The sequence below is a fragment of the Podarcis melisellensis genome, assembly GCF_964234715.1.
Source record: "Podarcis melisellensis genome assembly, chromosome: 5".
NCBI classification, from domain to species: domain Eukaryota; kingdom Metazoa; phylum Chordata; class Lepidosauria; order Squamata; family Lacertidae; genus Podarcis; species Podarcis melisellensis.
This window is the reverse complement of record NC_138537.1, coordinates 72,649,216-72,667,078: the sequence shown is the minus strand read 5'-3', so window position 1 is coordinate 72,667,078 and position 17,863 is coordinate 72,649,216. Positions and strand designations below refer to the sequence as shown.

At 40.2% G+C, this 17,863-nt stretch overlaps 1 protein-coding gene across 5 annotated transcripts in view; it reads right to left on the bottom strand.

Annotated features, from left to right (window-relative positions):
• Positions 1-17,863, bottom strand: part of JMJD1C (jumonji domain containing 1C) — a 113,863-nt gene that overhangs the window by 28,134 nt on the left and 67,866 nt on the right. For all 5 annotated transcript variants that reach the window (XM_081913418.1, XM_081913415.1, XM_081913414.1 and 2 more), the window contains one exon: positions 1,441-1,546. In XM_081913418.1, the coding sequence (XP_081769544.1) occupies positions 1,441-1,447 (7 nt within the window). In that variant the 5' untranslated portion in view covers positions 1,448-1,546. The remainder of the gene's footprint in view (positions 1-1,440; positions 1,547-17,863) is intronic.

The window sequence follows — 17,863 nt, the reverse complement described above, 5'->3', positions numbered from 1 at the left end:
TTATTTTATAAAACCCAGCAGATGAAATTTAAATCACATAGTAACCAACAAACAACTTCCTATTTTAAAATACTACAAATTTTAAAAAGGGGGTGGGGCTTTGTGAACAAAATATCCTAAAATTGGATATTGGTTATACGGAAAACTGGTTGGGAAATACCATGGCTATTACCCACAAGTCATAATACATAAGTAGTCTAAGAAGGAAATTTTTAGTCTGCTTATTTTAAGATTTTAGACATTTCTGCATTAAAGTTTTGTTCCTATGCTCCCTGTTTGTTGCTTTAGCACTGAGCTGTAGTGTAGCGTGGAAAATGTTCTGTGAAAAAGATCATACTGACATTACACCTCAGGTGGCACCAAAATTGTCAATAACTAAACAATAACTAAGGGACGCAGGTGGCGCTGTGGGTTAAGCCACAGAGCCTAGGACTTGCCGATCAGAAGGTTAGCGGTTCGAATCCCTGCAATGGGGTGAGCTCCCGTTGCTCGGTCCTTGCTCCTGCCAACCTAGCAGTTCGAAAGCATGTCAAAGTGCAAGTAGATAAATAGGTACCGCTCCAGCGGGAAGGTAAACGGCATTTCCGTGCGCTGCTCTGGTTCGCCATGACCCGGAAGCTGTACGCCGGCTTCCTCGGCCAATAAAGCGAGATGAGCACCGCAACCCCAGTCGGCCATGACTGGACCTAATGGTCAGGGGTCCCTTTACTTTTACCTAGCCCTATGAATGTTCTTATCTATGCATGAAAAAATATTACTACAGATCCAGTAGAAGTATGGGTGCATTGTGAATTGCAGCTAAAACAATACTGCCTTCGTGTCTTGCTGGTGGGCTTCCGAGAAGCATCTGGAATTGTGAGAAACAAGATGGGCTAGACAGACGTTGGATCAGATCCAGCAGGACTCCTTATACTCTTACTGTGGGAATCAAATCCACTGAAAAAGCATTTCCAGTCCCTGCAGAATATTACTTGCTGACACCCTTTGTTTGCCTGGAAAATGTACCATTAATGTAGCATAATATTACATGTATTTACATTTAATACATAAACTTGGGTCACAGACTCAGAAGATGTCAGTCATGTCCCTTTTTCATATCAGCTCCAAGGACTTAACCACAAACTGTTTTTTAAATTCACTACTCACAAATGGTTCAAGCGACAATAAATAATTAATAATACATGCGATTACACCTGATTTTTAAAAGCATCCCCCCTCAACACAAAAAAACAAGTAAATCATGGCTAATGGCATTACTGAACTACTGAGCTATTTACCATATACTAAACAACAGTTTCTGAAATATGAATATACTTTCATTTAATAAATTTTGAAAACAAATCCACATTTCTACTTACAGTATAATTTTTCCTCCAATCATGTTTCAGTATTAATTTTCATGGGACCTAATTAGAAGAAAAAAATATTTCTCAAAATTACCTTGCATAAAAATCTCTTGCACCTTTTGTTCCTTTACCCAGATTTTTACTTCCTCCTGAAGCTGTGGGTTGTCCCTGAGAACTGGGTTTAAACTGTCTACGTCGTCCTAAAGCAGAAATTAAGAAGAACCCTATGTTATACACATTTAGTATTTTATGAAGTTTATTTCCTGCAATCCAACAATTTGTTGAAACCTATGTATTCTGAAAAACACAACTGCAGACCAGTGACAGAAGTTGTCCCAAATGCTCGATTCCCCCCTCCATTACAGACCCAGATCCAATATGTTGCTAAATAAATAAATGGCTTTAAATACTTCTCTATTCCATGCATGTTTTCAATAGCACCAAATCAGTCCACTTAAATTCTTGGATCAAAAAAATCTGCAAGTTAAGACTACAATACCTCAATAAAGCTACTGTCAAATTCTGTACTTGGACAATCTCTTTATTAGGCCAACCAAAATGTAACAAAATAGTGCAAGCTTTTAAGTTTTCCAAAACGCTTCATCAAGCTACATGGTGAACAGGGCAATATGGGGGAGAGAGGGCAGCTTGTGGTTGGTGTTGAAGCCATGGGGTCTGCATCTGGTGGCAGTCTTGAAACATAATAACGGAGAAGACAGAAAAAAATACAAATGAATCTATGCAGCTACTGAGTTGCACCAAGGTCTGCTGGGAACAAGAAGCAGAACAATGGCTGATTTACCATCTCTGAAACTCTCCAACCTTAGATGAAACACATAGGCTTCCACACATAAGGATCGAAAGTTTTTCAGAAATTGTGAATCAACCATTGCTATGCCTCTTATTCCCAGCAGGAAAAGCTCCATTAAGAGCTTCATTTGCACATGGGCTACCCAGTTCCCATTCCACCTTGAAGACTGATCAGATGAAGATTCCATGGGTTCAATGTCATAATTGTTGTCATCTCACTTCTGCCAAGTGCTCTGTTAACTTTCTAGCCTGGTCAAGAATTTTAGGAGTGCGCAAAAGCTTGCACACCCTTTTGCTATATTTTGGTTGGCTTAATAAAAGGCATTGTACTAATATGGATAATCAAAATCGTATGGGTCAACATAGTTACCTTCATCTTTTGTGTGACTAATAAAACTAATGCTGCCTTATAAACTAGCATATTGAACTTTAAATACATTTTGATTTACACACCAACTGGAGTTTGGATGCTCTAAAACCCCAAATTCAGACACTCCTCCATTAATACAACAAAATGAAACAAAGAGATGACATTGCTGAATCTGAACAAGTGCATTTGTATACACTTCTTTTGTTACACAATTTATACAGTGTGGGTGGATTCTGAAAAATTATCACAGTAAGATTAATTATTTTAAAACACTGTTAAATAATGCTTTTCTTATCTGTGAATTTCAAAGACAAGTAAAAATCTATACTGAGTGGTCAATGACTATGATTAGACAAAGGCTGAAATATATTCACAAAATGCAAGAAAAGAATATAAAAGACGGCTGCTTATTTCCATACAAGAGGACTCTCTACTGAAGGAATCCCCCCCCCCAACTATTGTATTTCAATAGCATGAAGTACAATGGTGGACCTATTACTGCATTTCTCAGGGTTGCCTGTGAAGGCCTTCTTAGGTGCCCCAAAATGAACTGCAATTCCCTGATCTCCAGTTTTAATTTAAAAAGAAGTTTCTAGCATTTATTGAACCCGAGATATGAGGCAGAACATACAGAAACAGTTCTTCTCAATTTTTTTGTGATAAATTATACAGCGCCACCATTTCAGTGTTTTACTTTGCCGCCCACCACTTGGAAAAAACTCCCACCCCACCAGAAAATAATCCTGTGGACTCCCAAGTGTATGAGAGAGGAAGATGGTGCACTTAGGCAAGAGAGGGATAGATGCACATGTGTGTGTGTGTGTGTGTGTGTGTGAGGGGGGGTATAAACTATCTAGTCTGCATGTTATGTGCGGTTTGAGCGGCGAGGGAGAGATGGATAGGTGAAGTGTATGTATGAATGTTAGAAAGGTGCATGTATGTCTGTGGTCTGTGAGCAGTGACTGTGTGTATGTATGTAAGAGTGTGAGTGTGGTGTAGCCATCTTATATATTCTTCATAGTACTGCTGGAACGCTCAATAGTGTGTGCATATGTGATATATGGGACGTGGGTAGCGCTGTGGTCTAAACCACTGAGCCTAGGGCTTGCTGATCAGAAGGTGGGCAGTTTGAATCCCTGCGATGGGAGTGAGCTCCCGTTGTTCGGTCCCAGCTCCTGCCAACCTAGCAGTTCGAAAGCACGTCAAAGTGCAAGTAGATAAATAGGTACCACTCCAGCAGGAAGGTAAACGGCTCTGGTTTCGCCAGAAGTGGCTTAGTCATGCTGGCCACATGACCTGGAAAAACTGTCTGCAAACAAACGTCAGCTCTCTTGGCCAGTAAAGCGAGATGAGCGCCGAAACCCCAGAGTTGTTTGCGACTGGACTTAACTGTCAGGGGTCCTTTACCTTTTTATGTGATATATACGCAGATATATCCTGTGTGATCTCTACAGTCAGGAGCAGTAGGACATAGCTGCCTCCCAATAAGCCTAAGGTTGTCTATGGCAGAAGTAGGAGGGAAGAAGCAATGACAGCACTCTCTTTAATTTTGTGTTGGCCACCTCCCCCCCCCCCCAATCTACTTTCCTAGCGTAAGCCACCAGATTCTCCATCCGGAGATCTTACGGTGCAACTGCATCAGGAGTTGGGAAGATGGCTTGCACGAGTTTGTGCACTAAATGATTGCACAGATCCTGAATGACATGCTCGTGCCAGGCTTTCCTCACCCCGGTACTTGAAGGTGGTAAAGCTGTGGACATCGAATTTGTGTCATCATTCATTAAGGAGTTTGTTGTCCCAAGTGAAGTCGGAAGAGCAGTTTCTGGGATCGTGCTAGGTTGCTGGTCTGTTATTCCTTCAGGAGTCAGATTCATTTGATTAGTTCCCAGTGCATTCATGGTTCTCATTTGCAGATGAGCCTAAGGCTGGGTGGCTGGCCGACCTTGCACTTGGGGCTGCAGTGGCGCCTGCTGGGACTGGTTGCCATAGGGCAGGCCAAGAGCTGTGTTGGCTTACTGCATGGAACTGGGGTCAATGGGGTTCAGGTTTCTCAAAGAAGGAGTCGTTGCCTGTCCTGTCCCAGAGGCAATAGAATTCTGGATCCCATGAACTGGGGATCTAAGGCATGGTTGCTAGTTTCTCTTGTCACTGGCGTTTTTCAGTGGAAGACACACAGGACAATCTTGTCATGTACAATTCATGCTCCCCCATGGCAGCCATTTTCTGACTTGTGCCCACAGCACTTTCTCAAAATTCAAGCACCGTACAGACAATGCCCAGTTGGCAAGGGGTTGCATTCTAGGTCATTGCATGCTTCTGTGAAATCATACATTGAAAAAGCCTGCAAACATCCTGCCCCACCCCCTTTTGTGACTTTTTTGTGTCACTTCCAGGTTTGGTGCAATGCACGATTGTGTGGTTGCACACATATCAGACACACCTAAAATGATCGCTGCCTGTGTGGTCAAATACTTGTCAGGTCTGTTAACTCAGTCCTGTTTTTCTTGAAAACACATATCATCTTTTAAAGGCATTTTTAAACATCAGAGGAAAAGAAATCCAATCCTACAATACTTACTAATTTTCAAGTTAGTGAAATAAGGCCCAAACTAAACATAGAAGGCCACTATAGATACATTAACACAACCTGGCTGTGCTGGCTGCTCATAAAGTGGTATGTGTGTATTATTTGAAGGAACAAAAGCATGCAGGGGAGGGAAGAACACATTACCTTTCTGTGCTCTACTTCAATAATGGAAATAAGCCAGCCTGGGAGGAAAAATAGCCTAAAGCAATGGAGTGTAACAAAATAAGGCAGGGAGGGTTTTCATGTAAAGATTAGGGACCTGGCTCTTGTTTTATATGAGTGGGGAAGCTATGAAGACAGTTGCCCCATCACATCTTGTTTGGCCCTCAGATGGAAAGCAAGTCTGCTTACTTGACTGAAGTTATTCAGCTTCAAACAACAATGTGTCTGCCGGCTACTGTCCCCTACTGCTCTTTATTCAGCTCTGGAGCTCAAAACTGCTTTGGATGGTATGTCTGTTTGAGCCAATCATAAAAAAGCAAGTAGGATTATCTCATGCCTTTTGGTGACAGGCTACTGAAGTATTTTCTACATCAAGGACTAATATCTAATGAGCATGCAAAAAAAAAAAAGGTTAAAAAATTATATACTGAGAGAATAAAACAATATACATTTGATTAATAAATAAATAATCCTCTCCCTATGGGTCTATCCTCTGCTTTGAAAATGTGGAAAGCTCACCCTCCTGGCAGACATCAACAAAACTTATGGAAGGAGGTAGTGCCAGGGATTTATGGGCTTTGTAATGCTTTTATCCAGATGATCCATAATATCTCATCTGCCTTCACTGAGGATTAGAAGAGGCAAACAGCCTACTGCACTAAGCTGACAATTAGATTTGGGTGCTCTAAGATTCTATGAGCCACCTGGATGCAAGACTTGAAAATATACTCACCGTACATTACAAAACAATATTCCATTTAAAAAAATGTTTTAACACATGCACAAAAACAGACAAGTTACTTAGTTAAGACTAGTCAAAATATCCATGGCTTTCCTATGGAAAGAAACATGCAGAATCTCTTTGCAGCGAGAAAGCAAAATTGCTGTGTGACGTCATGGATCAAACAGAGACGAAAGTGACCAAAAAACTGAAGCGATAGCTGTGATGCATACACAATTTAAGCTTAAACCTGCACTATTAATTTCACCAAATGGGCTTTTTAGGGCTGTTTATGTGACTGTTGAAGGTGACATTTAAATGAGGAAAGTGGACAGAAGCTGTAAGTGACAAAGTAAGCACTTAAATACATGATTCAATAAGAATTTCTCTAGTCCCTAAGCACATCTGGGAGGATGCAGGAAGATGATTGCTTTACGGAACATATGTATATAAGTTCACCATTTCAAATTATCAGAAACTATACATTTCTCAACATTTTTGGGGGGTTGTCCCCCCTTCTTTCTGTTATTGTACATCTGGGATCAGATGTGTGCTTTCCTGAGAGGGGTAGTGTTTTAAGGGGGGGATCGGCAAGGATCCCCTAAACTCCTGGCTTAACTAGTTTTTTTTCTGATCAGGAAATCACCTGGCAGAAGAGCCATCATGTAGAACAAAAGAAAGATAATGGGTTATTAACAAAATAGTTAATATTTTCCATATGATGGGGGGGCCCTCCTTCAGCTGCATGTTAGTATGCAGACACAAAAGGGTTTAGGTTAGGATTTCAGTTTGCTGGATATGGGTGGGAGGAAAATTCCTTGGAGTTTGTAAGCAGCAAATAGCAAAAAGGGGAACAGAGAACACCATGTGGGTTAACTGTGACAGGCTATAAAAGAGAAAATGGCTGATTTATGTGTTTGGGACCTAAATGATGCTGCACCTATGAGAGAAGAGATCCTCTAGAAATGTGATTGTGCTGAACTCTCTCCACCTAGACTCAGGTTGTATATGTGTAAATAAACCACATATCATAAAGACAACACAGTCTCAGCTGTGGCTCATTGTCCAAAAGGAAACATAGACCCTGTACACCAGGAACCCCTGGAAGATCACACTGATCAGAGATTGGGGTCATATGTAACATTCTCACCTGGTGCCTTCATTACATATATTTAGGCGCCAGGCAAAAATGATTCTCTTTAACCAGGTCTTTGGCTTTGGTGAAATAATATTCAATGTCACTAATCCACCACCCCAAACCAGCTAAAGTTTCCAACTGCTTTTCAATGAGCTCCAAGTAGGATGCATTACAGTGACCCACTCTGGAAGATAGTAAAACATAAATGGCTACAGGAAGGTCCTTATGTTCCAGCAAAGAGCATGACTTGTACACCAGCCAAAACTAGTAAAATGAATTTGTAAATCACCATAAATGGCATCAAGGAGCACCCCAAATCGATGAGCCTCCATCTTTAGGTAGACTACAAGCCCACATAGTACAAGCTGTACACCTATAATTGGATCAAGTGATCCGTTAAGAAGAGTATTTCAATCTTATCTAGTGCTTATTGTAATTAGACCTCAGTTTGTGAATGAATCCACGTAGGAAAGGTAGTCCTACAATGAGGGTAACAATTACATCAACCATAATCTAAAGAACTGTGAATTGGTTTCTATGAGTCCAATGGGTCTTTGGGAGTTGTGTTTCCTAAACAGAATTTCCTCGGGTCACACAAAAAATTGCTTTTGAAACCAAGGAGAATGTCAAAAGTCACTTATGCTATGGCATTGAGGGGGGGGGTCATTTGTTTATAAAGTAGTCATAAATTCCTCTAGCACAAACCATGAACCTCAACAAGTCTTTAGATGTCAGCCAACGTACCATTGGCACATGTAATGAATTTAACACAAGTTGTAAACTACAACTGTTGCAATTACTGTAAAAAAAAGTTTGAGTATAATGTCTCTACTCTCTGAGAAGCTGCTATGCCAGTACAGAACATGAGAGTTTGGAACATAAAGATACAGTGGTGCCTCGCAAGACGAAATTAATCCGTTCCGCGAGTCTCTTCGTCTTGCGGTTTTTTCGTCTTGCGAAGCACGGCTATTAGCGGCTTAGCGGCTATTAACAGCTTTAAGAAAAAGGAAACAAACTCGCAAGACGTTTCGTCTTGCGAAGCAAGCCCATAGGGAAATTCATCTAGTGAAGCGACACAAAAACAGAAAAACCCTTTCATCTTGCGCGTCTTTCGTTTTGTGAGGCATCCGTCATGCGGGGCACCACTGTATTGTCCAGGTCTGTGAGACTCATTATAAAGATGCAAACTTATTGGTGATCACTATGGGCACATGACATCTTCTTTGATGGCAAATTAAAACCTGACCCCTACTAAAAGGCAAGTATTAAAGATGAGGCCATTATGTTTCCTGAGCTCCACAAATTTGAGAATGCGAAACAAATTGCTTCTCAGTTAGTTCTACATAGCCCTCTGGAAGGTTAGGCTCCTACTTTGGCTCCAATGAATTTTGTATTCTTTTTACAAGTGCCTTATCTCTTCCCAATAGGAAAAATACTGCATCAATTAAGACTCCTAGTACTTGAGGTGAATAAATTCCAACAGTTTTATGTATTGAAAGAGAGAAGGATGCAGACGCAGCCAGCGTTACAGGTTCTGGTGGCATTCCAGTGGAAGGTAGTAAATATGCAGCAAACCATAATCAGTACCAACATTATCTATGAAGTGTTTCATGCAACTACCAGCAAAAGTACCAAAATAGTGAGAGTGGGGAAAAGAGTGAGGGATCAGAGGCCTTGCCAGAAGGCCAGTCCCAACAGCACTGCTCCTACTACAATAGGTGTTACTCACCACCTTACATGGTGGCTAAATAAATTTTTAACTATATATAGTCCTTTTTAAAAAAACCTGCTTCCTGCAATTCTGCAGAATAACAACATAGGAATCGTATACTGAAACCCATGTATGTTAGTTGAAGTCCACTAAGAGCAACAGTATTATTATTTGATAAATTCTTAACTCAGCTTGAAGCAATTCAACAGAGACTGTGCCATGTTGTCTGCAATATCAGTACATAAACGTGGAATTTAGTTTCTGGCCCAGAATTCAATATCCTGTTGTGAGCCAGTGTGGTATAGTGATAAAAGTATCATACAGGGGCCTGAGAGACCAGGGTTCAAATCTGCACTCAGTCATGATGCTCACTGGGAGGCCTCCGGCCAGTCACTGCCTCTCAGCCTAACCTACCTCCCAGGGTTGTTGTGGATCCCCACAACTCAAGAGAACCACATACACCATCTCCTTGAAGCAAAAGATAGGATACAAATGCAACAAATAAGCAAATATCCTGAGAATCTCTTGTTCACATGAGTGCAGTTGAACAGCTGGTGCAGGCTGCAATAGAAGTTTGGAGCTAAATAAAGCTTCATTAGCTTGCAAAACTAAATAGCCCTCTTTCAAACATGTTGGCCAATGGCCATAAAACCCCATACTCTCACAGCATTTCCTTTTACCTCCACAGTCTCTTGTTTTCATCTTAGTCCCTTGTACATTCCAAGTTCATTGATAATCTCAATCTGAGATGTATTTATATACATACAAAAAATAAAAATGAAAGACCAATTGACAGAATTAATTCTAGAACAGAATTTTGATTTGTTAATTTTGTGCACTGTGCATACAGCCAAAATGTTAACAAACTCACTAACATAAAACAGAATCAGGATTTGGGATCCAAACAAAACCGAGAGAGAGAGAGAGAGAGAGAGAGAGAGAGAGAGAGAGAGAGAGAGAGAGAGAGAGATAGATACAGGCTATCAAGATAATTCTTTATACACTTCATAAACTGCTTTCTCTGTACCTGTTTAGATGTGGCCATACTATTGGTTTCAATGCACACAGGGTATGCATTTTAAGCATTAATTTTAGCTGCATTCTTTTTCAAAAATAAAGATAAGAAGATTTTGCAGCTCTCATGGAGGTCAGCAGCACATGTCCTTGCCATCTGTGGTCTAATTAACCATAGCTCCCACTAGATACTTAGAGAGGGACAATTTAAAACAAGAAATGGAATCAAGACTACTACAGATGAGATTCCTTAAAATGTACCATCACTTTCAAGACAAGCATTTTCAATATACAGCAGCAGGAAAGATAAATATGAAAAATTGTTTTCAACAACATAAATTCACTAACTAAGATATAATTTTAATTGCAATATATTACACATTTTAAATCAAATACAGTTTTGTGGCACTATTTGAGACATTTGATATTTTAGTCAATGGTGAAGTCCTGCAAAGATCTCTCAGAAAGAAGCACTATTTTCTATATGTCATTCTTTTAAAAAACTTACAGGTTACCTCATCATCATCATCTTACATTGGGCTCAAATAATCTGCTGCAATTCTCAACACTTGCTTTAAATCTACTGAAATGAAAACTGTTTAGAAAAGGAAGTGTTGATATTTTTCTTTTTGTTCACTTAGTCCTTTTCAAGCAACAATGAGGTTAATAGCTCTGCCCCAGGCCTTTTCTTGGAAGAAAGAAAGGATGGAAAGCAACCCTACTCTGCAAACAAAAGACTAGAATTAATAGATCAGTTCCTGATTTACAGCCTAATGGAAGGTAAGCCATGCACATGAGGAGCAAGTCAAAGAAGCAATTCCAGAGGAATTTGGATCAATAATGTCACACAAATATACACAACTTAAACCAGGAGTGGGGAATCTTTTTCAGGTCAATGGCCACAGTCCAAAGTCCGTTTTGGGGTCTAATGCAGCCCGCTGGTCGGTTTAATCCTGGCCCTGCGGCAGTTTATTTCCTGGGGTAAAATCCTAAAATAACCTCAACAACTTCAACCCTAAAAAAGCTCAACAACTTCAATCCTTTGGTCGGCCCTCATGGCCCTTCACTTCATCAAATGTGGCCCTCTTTGAAAAAAGTTTGGACACCAATGCCTTTATGCGGAATTACCAGTGAAACCTTCAGGAGCAAAATGGCAGCGATGAGTGGGGATCAGAGATAAAAGTGGGTGCAGTAATGGAGGTGACTCTTGAGCAATAGGCTACATTCTAGCCATGCAAAACAAACTCACTCTTTTCTTTTTTTAAAACTAGTATCTCCATCCAGGATGTTCACAAATGCAAACTGCTAAGCTAATTATATGGATTTCTCATAGTATAGACTTGGCGGCTTGTTCCAGAGAACAGAAAAGGACACAGGAACCCTCAACAAAGAATGAAATTGGTATAAAACATGATTTGTGAACAGACAAAATTTCTCCATTTCTGTTCTGGCAAAGTAAGACATGGGATGCAGACCATGAAATCAGGTCTAACAAGTTGAGGTGTTTTGGGAAATTGTTATGATTGTCACACAGCAGTGGCTATAACTCGTGTATGTGCGCTTGCTTGCTCGCGTGCAACCCCCAATTTGAACAGGGGTTACGTTCCGGGTCATTGCAGACTTGCGTAAAATTGTGTGGACTTGAAACACCCTGTTCCACCCTTTCAGTGACGTCTTTTATTACGTTTCCGGGTCCCTTCCAATTTCATTGTTTGTTAGAGTTTCTGTGACCTCTTCTGTTATTCTGATACTTTTGGGGACCCTTTTCTTCTTTTCTTTTCTTTTATTAGTTTCAGGGAAGCCAGCATGCAGAACACTTCTGCATGTGTGGGATGAAGGCGAAGACCTTTAAACTTATTAAAGGTTGCTGCTATCAGGGGGAAGCTTCCGTAGAACAAAGGTTGCTAACTCAGTCTTGCATGCTAGCCACAAATTACACAACCACCTTCTGCCCAGGACTGCTGAATCATCATATAGTTCCATACTGAGAAATATACTGAGCTTACTGTGGTGTTTTAAGTTTTTAAGGTGACTTAAGAATATGTGCAACTTGATCTGTAAACTGTTCTAGGAGAAATGTGCCTATGGCTGCAAAGAAACCCCCAGACATTCTGTAGAAAGACTACAGACTACTCTACTCAGTCCTTATTACCAAGCAATCTCCACTGTTTTGCATAAACCATAAATCCTTAAACCAGGAGAAGCGAACCTTTTTCAGCCAGACAGTAGTGGGCAGGGCCAGACGCAAAAATGGGCAGTGTAATGGATGCAACTCTTACCTTTGTACAGAAGGCTATATTTCACCCTTCCAAAAACCTGAGGTATATGCATATAAACACATCTCTCCATCTCACATCCAAACAAGAAAGTCAAATTATCACAGTCCAAGGACACATTCCAGTCGGACAAATGTACTTCAGGAGGGCATCTAGGTCTAGGGAAAGGGATGTGGAGTAGGAAAAGTCCCAAGTTTGACCCAGAGTGCTGCATTTGACCCCTGGACCTGACGTTCCCAACCCCTGCCTAAACCAATCCTCTTCAAAGAAGTCTTGCTTCCAGACATTTTCATTCCAGTATACTTGCACTGACCATTAAGACACACTTCCTCCTCTTTCCACACTGTCAATTACCTTTCACTTTCTAGTACTTGAACTGCTAAATGCAGTCCTTGACTATCACCAGCTCTTTGATTATGAGAAAGTGTATAATTCAATTCTGGAGTCAAACTTATTTGTCACATAAAACGCACAATGTTTATAAATCTCAACAGAAGGCATGGATGCATCTTGAGATACTCGTGATGCCACAGATGTTTGGCCAAAATGTTTGCATGGCTCACTCCCCTTCCTCCAAGCACTTGTCTCTCCCCACATTGACCTCATTACCTTAAACTAAGATGTATTAACTTCAATATTTTAAGTTTCAATTTCATCATCCAAATTCTACTTTAACACTTTTCATTACTTTGATCAAAGTATATCTGAAAACATGCAAAGCTGTTAGGAGTCAAATGTTCAGCTGCTTTAGCAACTCCAGAATCAACTATGACACGTCCTGCATAATGCTGGTAAGCATGACTAACTGATTTAACAGGCAACGTAGAAACATAATTGAGGCCTGGGCTTCAAACATACTTGATTCCCCCCCCCCCCTTATTTAAACACACACATCTTGCATCAATCACATAGTCTGCCATTCTGTTACATAGCCAGGGACTTACTGGAAAAAAGACTACTCTTTTCTGTACCTTGGGGGCGGGGGGACAGAAGGCACAAGTCAGATCTCAGCTTTGCTGATTACTATTTTCATCTCCAAACATTTTCGTGGTCTATTTTTGTGATTTCATAGAAACAAAATGTTAATATTCTCCCTGACCTAGATAAAACAGATTATGTGCTGCTGCTATATAGCAAATCCATTCTCAGTGGTACTAGCAGCTGCACACCTGGGGCTGGGGAGAATCTCAACCATTTTATTACCATTTGAAAGAATCCTAATTAGGAAATATATGACTGTGAATATTTACTGGTCAGAGGAACTATCACATTTCACAATTAATGCCAGGAATTAATTAACAGAGCTTTGTGGATTATCCAGTTGTATTTTTCTTGTACATAACCTTGTAATATGTGGTTATTTATATACCACCTCTTACCACCTTGTAGACGGTGATGTAAAGCTACTGTTTTGATGTTTACAAGGTACAGAAGTTTGCCCCTTGATTTATAAAAGTATTTATATATCAATGGGCAAACTTATACACACAGTAGCTTGTAATCATCAAAACAAATACTATATTGTTGGCTAGTAAAGTCACCATAATTTAAATGATCTGAATTTGCATCCTGGTGTTTGTTTGTTTGTTCATTTTTAAATCCCTTCCTGTCTGTCATCAGAAGTATTAACGTTACCTGAAAATTACTGTATACCATATTTCCACACATTAGACTAAAATAAATTCAATTCTACTTTGACCTTTTTAATTAATCTACAACTTTCACATCTTGAACTTTCATTACTAAGATTTAGCTACTGACTATATGTACACACTCTGTCTCTCTCTCTCACAGGGATGAACCATGTTAAGCACTTTTAAGTCCTATTTCATTCCAACACGGAGTTAAGCATTATTTCATTCTCCCTCACTGAAATAAATTGAACTTGGAAGGTGGTCAGTTTTGGATAGGCCTGTGCTCTTTCTTTTCTAGTTTACAAATTAATAAGGAAAGCTTGTCAAAGACATACTATCAAGGATAGAATTCCAAATACAACATTATAAATACAAAAATGCAACACTATTTAACGGCCTCTGTGCCAGATTAAATACAAAGACATCACACTACAAGCATAGCACAAAGCAAAATTTAAGTCACAAAACCGTTTTCATCTGGTGCCTAAAGGACAGTGGAATAGGCACAAGGCAAACATGGTTAGGAACGGTGCTCCATAATTGGAGTACTGTTACAGAAGATAATCCGCCTTTAATAATTACCTATTGGTCCTTGAAAGTGGGAATACTCAAAGTAAGGCCTCAGCTGAGGATCTCTCAGTACCGTATATCTTCATTTGAGAGAAAGCAGTTCTTCAAATATTTCAGTGCCAAGTCATTTAGGGCTTTACAGGACAAATGAGCACTTTGAATTCCATTCAGAAAGAAATGGAAAGCCAGTGGAAATTTATCAACAGTAAAAGATGACCAACCAGCAGGTCCCACTTAATCTGACCACAGGCAGACCTACACATAATTTATTATAGTAATCCAATGGATCCAAGGCATGGTTTTGTTTCATGGGAAATTAAGTCACCTCAGTACTTCTTTATGCGTCTCCAGGCGCTAACAGCACTATTATGTGTCCCATAATGGTTTAGCTTGGGGGGGGGGAGATTTAGCAAACATTCATAAAATAATGGTGGAGAGGTCACAGTTCTACAGTTAGTGCTGTTGAAAAATTCTCAGAGATTAATCAACAGTGTTTAAAACCATACAAAATAGAAAGCAACTATGCTTGCCTACTTCCCAAATATAAGCCGCACCCGAATGTAAGCCACACCTTTAGAATTGGAGGGGGGGGAAAGAAAAAATACTTGAATATTCCTCACTGCTCCTGGCTGCATACTGGGTGGGGGTGGGGAGCACTCTTGCGCTGCCGCTGTTTGTCCCCGTAAGGTCGCAAATATATAAGCCACACTTTTCAAAGGTCGGAATTTGGGGGGAAAGTGAGGCTTATATTCAGGCCAATATGGTACTTTAAGCACTAGAAATAGTATCGGTGTCGCAGAAATGCATTTACATGGTAACAGAAGAAATAACCAACTGTGTATATCCCTGGATATTTTACTGGAGGTTTTTGTACTGTATTTTATATTGTTTACTGAAATATGTTCAGTATTGTTTACTGAAATACTGGTATGTACAGTGAAAGAAACTCCCTCCCAAATATACTGTTTGTGATGCAGGACATATTGACCAGCTTTTATTCCCTTCCTACATGAGCTCTGCAGGTGCGGCTTTCTCCCGATTGAAGTGCTGAGTGTTTGAGGACCAGGACATTCTCAGGGAAACCAAAATGCTTGTTTACAAAGCTATTGTACTACCAACCTTACTATATGCTTGTGAAACATGGACCACTTATAAACAACATCTCCAACTCCTCAAAAGATTTCATCAACGCTGTCTCAGAAAAAATTGTACACATCACTTGGGAAGACAGGCAAACTAACACCAGTGTACTGGAAGAAGCAAAGATCACCAGTGTTGAAGCAATGATTATTCAACATCAACTTCGTTGGACTGGTCATGTTGTGCGGATGCCTGATTATCGTCTTCCAAAGCAACTACTCTATTCCAAACTTAAAAATGGAAATGCTGGTGGTCAACAAAAGAGGTTTAAAGACTGTCTCAAGGCAAATCTTAAAAAATGTAGTATAAACACTGACAACTGGGAAACACTGGCCTGCGAGCGCTCCAGTTGGAGAACAGCCTTTACCAAAGGTGTCATGGGCTTTGAAGACACTCGAACTCAGGATGCAAGGGAGAAACGTGCTAGAAGGAAGGCATGCTTGGCAAATCCACACCACTATCAACTCCCACCTGAAAACCAATGTCCCCACTGTGGAAGGACATGTGGATCCAGAATTGGCCTCCACAGTCACTTACGGACTCATTGTTAAAATCACGTTTATGGAAGACAATCTTACTCAGCTATGAGTGGTCGCCAAAGAAGAAGACATGTGTGAAGCTCACATGATGGACTCTCCTTCACTGGAAGTTTTTAAGCAGAAGTCAGATGACCATCTGTCTTGGATACACTTTAGCTGAGATTCCTGCATTGCAGGGGGTTGGACTGGATGACCCTTGGGGTCCCTTCCAACTCTACAATTGTATGATCCTGTGTCTCTAGAGTTACATATCAAGCAATTTAGAGTGATATATCTGTTCTGGCGATGTATGAAGAAACAAGGGAAAAGGAAGGAAAACTCCAGAAGACAAGGCGATGGTTAGGTGATGGCTATTGTGGGGAAAGAAATTAATCCTCAGTCTGCATAGTCTTCCCTCCCTCTTTTCATGTATATCAGTGGTAGGGAAGCTCTGGCCCACAAGCCTATTTGCTTATTTATACAAGATTTCTTGCCGCCTCTTCACTGTAAGGTCCCAGGAAGAGTTATAGCGATATTATCATACAATTAAAAGCAAGTAAAACAGTTTATGCACAGTTAGAAAAACAATTCCTAGCAAAAGCAGCACAGTTAAACAGGAGAGATAGGTTCCATAACAATAAAATCCTTAACTGTCAAAGTCTGTAGTGACTGCAGCCATTCAAATGTTGCATAACAAACAGTAGGTATGCCAGTGACTGTACATAATGCTATGTTCCTCTTAGTTAGCCCAAAGGTAAAGAACAGAATTCCATTAAAAAGCATACAATAAATATGAGTTAAGATTTTTTCATTTAAAATCCTGTCATGAACACTACTACCTTAAACTCCAAATGTAAAACAAAAACTCAGGATATAGTATTTGTACAAAACTTTAAATTTCTAGACCTGACAGTACAAAGATCAGCCTGAAAACAAGTGGACAGCGCTAGGGGAGAGGTGAATATGATATGTAGGAATTTGAGTGTCCTGCATAGCTCCCTTTGCCTCATGACCCCCAGAAACAGAATATATGCAGGTCACAGGGGCAATGAATCTGGGTGGTGACATTGCTACCAGCATGCACGCACAGGTTTCTCTAGTTTGTGTAGTGCAAACTTACTTAAAACAGTAGTTTCACCAGCAGAACACTCCCCTCTCCAACCAAAAGGAAGAATTTTTGAAATTGCTTTCAATAGGCTTTCTTTCTTTTCTCTATTACCTCAGTATATGTTAAGGAAAGCAGATCAGCTTCACAGAATACATCAGCAAAGATTGTAGCAGATGTGAAAAGGGGGGGGGGCATGAATCCAAAAAACAACTCTCACACAAAATCCAATTTAAACCCAATTTTTCTCTTTCTCACATTCCTGCTGGAAGAGACTCCTGAGGAATACACTACACAAAAGAAAAATACTCCGGTAAGTTCACAGTTAGGGGCAGGTCAATGTAAATATCAAAATGCAAGGAAGCAATAGTATGGCTGCAGCACAAAATGGGAAGCAGGCCAACAGCTCTGCTGAGAGTCTAGTGGCCTTTGTTTCTTCTCCCTCAGCTGCTATCTAGAAGCGGCCATCCTGCTATTGCTTCTGTGGGTTGTTGTTTTCTTTCAATTCATGACTGCCTCGCTTAATATTATTTATACTCTTCCTATCAAGCACATTATTGGGGCAGCTTACAATGAAATATTGAACACACGGCAAAATACGAAACAGAAAGCTAAAAATAGCAAGTTCATAGAAGCAGCATACATATAAAAATAACTGAAGAAAAACAGAGGTGTTAAAAGGACAGTGAAAATCAAATCTCTTTACTCTGTTCCCATTGCTTTACTGCTTTCCTACTCCCTTTCCCTCTCAAGGTTGTGTT